At 33.6% G+C, this 7,254-nt stretch overlaps 1 protein-coding gene across 1 annotated transcript; it reads left to right on the top strand.

Annotated features, from left to right (window-relative positions):
- Positions 1 to 22: 22 nt before the first annotated feature.
- LOC138312657 (NAD(+) hydrolase sarm1-like) lies at positions 23 to 6,205 on the top strand. The gene is made up of 3 exons (XM_069253443.1): positions 23 to 208; positions 770 to 891; positions 1,318 to 6,205. The coding sequence occupies exons 1-3, from the start codon at positions 122 to 124 to the stop codon at positions 1,496 to 1,498; spliced, it is 390 nt and encodes a 129-aa protein (XP_069109544.1). The 5' UTR covers positions 23 to 121; the 3' UTR covers positions 1,499 to 6,205.
- The last annotated feature ends 1,049 nt before the right edge of the window (positions 6,206 to 7,254 follow it).

Genomic DNA, 7,254 nt, shown 5'->3' with positions numbered 1-7,254 from the left:
TCAATTGTTTTCTTTGCAGTTTGTTGAAAGTGCATCTCCAGCTGCGAGGGTTTTCTGTTTTCCTCGACATTGAGAAGCTACGAGCGGGAAGTTTGATGAAGGACTGCTGAGTAGTGTTAAAATGGCGAAACATTTCATCATCGTTCTGACTCCGAACTCTCTGGACAGGTGTATTGGAGACAACAACCAGAAGGATTGGGTTCATAAGGTAACACATCTACCAAGTTTATTCAAATGAATTACCTTGACCGCCATTCAAGGTCACAGGGATCAAATAGGCAAAAGTCTTGAAGTTACTTCTTGTCAATAACTAATAGGTCTAGAAAGCTGTGAAGAGCTACATCATATGCTCAAATAAATGATCTTGACCTTCATTCAAGATTACAGGGCAAATAGGCAAAAAAATTTCCAATAACAGTTACTTCTAGCGACCTGGAATTGAGGTATGCCTTTAGCATGCTGGGATGAAGGGATACCTTGCTCAAAGGCACAAGTCATTAAGTAAAAAAAGTACTCTGATATTGGGTATGTAGCATGCTGGATGAAGCTCTTTCAAGTTTGTTTTGAATGACCTTGATCCGTTTTCAAGGTCACAGTGAGCAAATATATCAGAAACTGATAACTTCTACTAGTATACAGTGTCTTACATGCAAGACGGAGAAAAGATGAGCATTTTCAGGCCATTCTTTAATTTGTAATAGGTTGTGACTATGTAAACCCAGTAATCCATTTGTTATCCTAGCTAAACTGAAGCTATCTATTTTCTCAGGAGATTGTGGCGGCCATTAACAGTGGATGTAACATTATTCCACTGATGGACAACTTCACCTTCCCTCCGGCCGACATGCTGCCTGAGGACATGAGACAGATTGTCTTTTTTAATGGCATTAGGTACGTTTTGGGGGCTGTTAAAACTACACGATGATTTCTAACCATGCTAATAGAAAATTTCTGGATATTTCGCAAGAGAGATCGAATAGGTACACCCCCCCCCCCCCCTCCACTCCCCAGTATTCAACATAGATGTATGCAAAATTGTCTGTATTTCATTTAGAGCCCTTTATTGTGAATATATTTTGCAGATATTTTGAAAATAAATGATATCTGCTAAATATTGTACAAGAAAATAAAATGGTATACAGTTTAATTGTTATTTTTTTTCAGTTTGAATCATCAATTCAAACTTGAAAACTTACACTTGTCAACACTTATAAAACTGACACTTTCAATACTTAACTTCATGACCATTGCACTATTTTTATACTGGGGTATTTTAAAACAGGATGACCTTTGTACTTAAAACCTTGCCCTTTACAGGTGGATCCATGACTACCAGGATGCCTGTGTAGAGAAACTTGAGAAGTTCCTCCGCGGCGAAGTCAACACGTCCAGTAAAAGAGCTGCGTTGTTCCAGATGGGGTCGTCGACAGAGGGGCCTGTGAAAGGTCCCTGTAAGTACAGCTCTAGTGAGAGTACCAGTCCAACTAGTCCACCATAGCCCAAAATATGGACATGACCCAGCTACGACTACCTTTCAACTCCGTCTTATCACCGGATCTCACGCGATTGGCTTGCCATCTCACCTGTATTCGACCTAATTAACCAAGGTGAATTTTGCCCAAACTTGTGATGAGCTGATATGCGACCCTCAAATTTTTATCAATCTATATTATAATGAAACACCTTCTTTAAATGGTGATTTCCTGATAATTGATCATTGGCTTTAAAGTACAATGTAACTGATTGTGTTTGGCTGATAATGCATTGTCAATCATTTGCTTTCATGCTAATTTGTGATAGGGTCATGCATTTGGGACATTATGATTGGTTAATTAATTAAGTGATCATGGCACTGATTGGTTTGTTTGGTAATTATAGCCATGATTGGTATTTAAGTGATCAGGACTGTGATTGGATAATTAAGAGATCATGGCTGTGATTGGTTGATTAAGTGATCATGGAAGTGATTGGTTAAAATAGTGACCTTGGCCACGATTGGTTAATCTAGTGATCATGGCTGTTTAAAATGTTGTTTGTCAAAAATATACAATAGCTAGCTTACAATGAAATTATGCTATTTCGCTATTGTATGGAGTTAGATCATTGTGTTAAAATTTCAACTTTGATTACGTTTATCTCATATTAAAATGAAAAGTTGGGTTTTTCTTGCAAAGCAATTAGGATATTACAGAGCCATGTTATAATAGGTGCCATTATGTATGTATACACGTATGTACTTGTACAAAGTATGCAAGGCTAGTATCTGTGAAAAATCGTATTTTTGTTATGTACAAAAAGCTATCTAATTCTACCTGAATAAGAATACCATTGTACAAAAAGTACCAAGTATATTGTGAGATTTTTTTTGTAGTTTAAAAACATGATGGGATAAGTATTAATTATGTTATGGGTTGCTTTAAACACATATTAAAAAATAATGCACGTCTTCTGGTCATAAGGATCATGAAAAAGATTATGTCATACGAAATTGAAGATTGTGGTGAAGAAAAAAATGGCCTTCAATTTTTTTTCAACACATGTAGACTTTTAAAAATAATTTGTAATCTAGTCTGAAATTTGTGTTCATTTTGAGTGAGGATTCGGAAACTTCTTATAAAGTTGTAGTGTTTTCTCAATCAAGGCTTCCATAAGTAAACTTCCAAGGCCTTAGAAATCATTTGATAGTAAGCATGGTATTAATATATGAAAAGTGTATTAATCAAAGATACAAAAAAATACAGCAACCGTGATAGATTATGGAAGATATGAAATAATTTGGTGATAGCAAATTAATAATACTTGTGGATAAATTACAGAAAAAAAATTAATATGGAGGAAAAAGTACACATTGTATATTTTGGACTCCATATTGCATAAGACATTATTTTGTTTAAAACAGGAAAATCACACATTTGAACTAGTGATTTAAATTTAAATGATAAATGATAATTTACATGCATTCCTTGCGCTTAATTAGCACTACTTATAGTGGATTTGAGAAGTTTGCGTGCATTTATTAAAATTCATATAAATTGTATGTAGTAGACTCTATATTATATATTGTTCTAACAATAAATTGGTTGCATTTCTAATAACTATTAACCACTGTGTGATAATATATCTATATTAAGTATTTTCTGTTTCATTATGTCAAATATACAATATTGAGATTCATTTGCACGAAGTGTTCAACACTAAGTGATATTTGTCCGTATTTTGTGTTATTTTTTTCCCAAGATATGTTGGCAAAGCTTCACCTCAAGGTCCTTTTGTTATTATTACCACAAAGAAATTGCTTTCTTATGTTGGACAGCAGGAAAGTGTTGAAATTCAAAACATAAGTGTTACTAGAGTGTTGATCACATATCTGTGTTAACTCAATCATCCCTAAAGACACATTTAGACTCTTCAAAATCAAAGGTTTGACCAGTCCATTATGAAATTTCCGGGGTAATTGTGTCAATGCCATCATTTTGTTTAACATATATTTAATATATTGACAGTCTTTAGTTGGCCTGAATAAAGTACCTGGTAAGCATTAGCGATGGTATATGCTTATTAAATACCAATCTAATTAAAATTAGACTTGTAATTCTGCTCCACTACGATACTCTACGTTACGCTCCAATACAAGATCTAACGATGCCCCGTTCGGGGTCACCTCAGCATGACCCCTATGGTTAGCCAATCAGCGTGTCGCCTACGGAATCTTCGGTGTGGTTGATTCATTCGGAAGTGTAAACGGATAATAGTACGTCCCGAGATGTTCCGATTCTAGGCCAGAGGTCATGCTGAGGTGACCTCGAACGGGGCATCGTTAGATCTTGTATTGGAGCGTAACGTAGAGTATCGTAGTGGAGCGGAATTACAAGTCTAATTTTAATTAGATTGATTAAATACTAGATTTGTTGTTTGATGCACATTACTAGGATTAGAGGTGTACATGTACATGTTGCTAGTAATATCAAATTGGGGCAATCTGCCCCTTAAATAAGACACAAAAAGCACAAACAAAATTACATGTTGAAATTACGTTTACATAATCTAAACACATATGTACATAAAGGGCATACCTAAATAAAATATGGACACGATTCCTTTTGTAGGTCACTATTGTAATTTATTTACCAGGTAATACATGTAATGACTTTACTTGCCACTTTGGGAGGAGTGCTATTTATAGTAGTCATAATTTCTGTTGTTTTGTTACAATGATAATTGATTTGTTACCAAACAAGCCCTATAACAATACTTGTTACATGCATTCTGATCTATTAGAGTTAACTCCCTTCATTTCACTGTGTTAGTACCGCCAGACTGTAACGAAGGGAAGTAACTCTGTTAGATCAAAATGAAATATATATATTTAACATACACAGTGTATTTAATGTTGTTTGTTGATTGCTGATGCTGTGTATGATTCAACCCATATCTGTCTCTGTTATTTCCCCTGACACATTTTCTGTCGTAATAATTGAGTTTGGTATTTGATTATGAATTTATTTAATCACCAACTACTGACAATTAATGTCATGGTGTAAAATGTTGCTTATTTACACTCCCACGAAGACCAGCCACTAGACCCTCGGTTGTTTATAAAAATATTCTGTTGAATGTTTGCACTAGATTATCTCCCCCTTAGTTTGAAACTTCGGTTATTAAAATCAGATATATCGAGGGACAAAAGTAATCTAATCATTTTTTATTGAAAATTTTAATACTCTAGAGACTATTGGCCAGTATAGCACTCACAATTCAATGCAGAATTGTGTAGATAGATCTAAGTAAAAAAGTAGTGCATTTTGTATTTTAAAGGAAATAATATTTTATTGCTAATATAATTGATAAGAATAAGAATGCAACTTTACATAAATTGACATGAATTGTTTTAGTTTTAATACAAATTTTTAGAATCAATTTTATTAAATTCATAACTACTGTCTTCATTGGAGGAATTGATAAGAACTTCATTATACGATGTACGAGAATACTGTATAAAGTGAATATTTATTATAATCAGATATCTTTACGTAAACCTTTGTGGTATTGTCATTTTGAGATGCCAAGTCAATCAATGAATATGTGCATAATTTGTCTCTTTTTATTTAGTCAGAATGTTTCATTATATTTTTATCTCACTTATGTTTTTAAAAGATTTTTTTTTATATATGTACTGTGCAATAGCAAGCATAATAACCAGTATTTTTGTCACAAGTCTCATTTAAATCACACAGGGGTCAGATAAGTCAAGGTCATTTATATAAAGGCCAAGGTCATGCCTTATATTAAGTATAAGTCAGTAATATGGCTTATGCAAAGGTCAAAGTCAAATGGCTAATATATAGGTCAAGGTTATGATGATTTATGGTAATGTCAAGGTCATTTTAGTTATATACAGGCCCAGGTCATGGTGACTTAAAAAATAGGTCAAGTTAATATGACCAATTTACTTGTCAAGGTCATTTGACTATAATGAACATGACATGTTCACATGTCGAACACTTGCATATCAGTTATTTCAAGGTCAAATAACTGATTCGAATGTCTTGTTTATGTGACAAACAAACATGTCATGGTCAAGGTTAAAGGACAAGGTCACAATTATATTGATGCTGTCTTTTAGATGTCTGCTCAACTTTATTTGAAGCTATTTTCATGTGTGCTTAAATTTTCGCCGGTGAGTAGAAATCGAGAAAATTAATTATGAAAATGTTTTAAACACGCATACAGTTGAAACAAATAAGTCAAAAGCAAGAAATCAAATTGTGAAAACCTCATCTGGCACAGAAACGGTAAGTGAAGTCGCCACAAAAATTTGGTAAGTTACAATACATGGAACAGAAGTTCAGATTAAATCAAAATTATGGCAAAAGATTTCTAATTGAGGAAGGGATATAGATCTCAATTGTTAGTTTTATTATTTATTACATTGTGTTCTTACTAAGAATTTCAGTATTAATTACTATCTGACCCCTGTGATGAAATATCTAGTCCATTGCTTTACAAGTTATTTCATATTTTTGTATTATTCCATATGTTGCTATCTACAATGAAATATCTAGTCTGAATGCTTTACATGTTTTTTCATTCATTTCCCTTTCCTGTGTTTTTAGTAGATGTTTGTTTTTAGAGGATATGTTTATACCGATATTCCAGCAGAATAAATTTACAGTCAGTGAATGTTTTCACTTCCTGCTTAAACACCTCACAGAGTTGTCGTTCTTTGATCCTACCACAGGCTCTTGACTTTATCATACGATACCCGTGTATACATACATGTATGAGGGGTAGACGTTAATCTATAAAACCAAAAGCCTGTGACCAACCCCTTGTCAGCCAAGGGATTAGTTACTGCAAAGTTGATTTTATTTGCGGGGATTACGTTTACATTTATTTATATTCACGGACAAGTTAGTTCCCACCAACTTAAATCTCGAGAATAAATGAAATAGAAAGCAAGACAGAAAACGCGAAATCAATACATTTCGGGATGCAATTAATCATTTAATATTTTTATCTTGAAGTAAAATTAGAAGCTAAAACTTCCTAATGGCAGTAATAATGTAAGGTAAGAAATTTTGCAACTGGAAAAAATACTAAATCGTCTGTTTTTGATAGAGAAAAAATACCATTATCAGCTGTGGGGCATCTATAAGCATTGTATGCCCATGGATTAGCATGAAAGGCAAAATTTCGAAATTTATTTCCATTGAGGGGTGGGGGTGGGGATACAACTGCAGATGTGCGCGTGTGCCGCGTGAATTCTGTCTAAACCCGTTTAAATTAAATTATATTAATTGTCGACATCAGATAAATACTGTATTGAACTGTTAAGCCTCATCTAACTCGAATAAGCTTTCGTAAAATACTCGTATATACGTCAAACTCAATACATTTTCGTCGGAAGCCAAAAATGTAGTTAAGAATCACCGTGATTCATTATTCATTAGTTGCTGTCAATACTGAGATTGCCGAATATTATATTTGTCTTCTATCCAAACTAGAATTACTTCCCTTTGACCGCTACGTACAAAGTTGTACAAGTTATTCATTGTATAGAGAAGTACCATTTCTGATAGAACACCGGTGTTTTTGATACACAAATGCATCTTATTTCTTGTATTGAGGAAATATAAAGAAACTTAAATATGCTCCACCGTCGACAGAGCATGAATAATACTAATCATTTGAACAATAATTGGTGTTTAATCGTGTTCATATATGTTTAATTAACACAAAAACTAATATAAAAAA

Source organism: Argopecten irradians, unplaced genomic scaffold (genome assembly GCF_041381155.1).
Source record: "Argopecten irradians isolate NY unplaced genomic scaffold, Ai_NY scaffold_0413, whole genome shotgun sequence".
Taxonomy (NCBI): Eukaryota; Metazoa; Mollusca; class Bivalvia; order Pectinida; family Pectinidae; genus Argopecten; species Argopecten irradians.
Note: the sequence above shows the minus strand (reverse complement) of the source record. Positions and strands in the feature narration are given on the sequence as shown.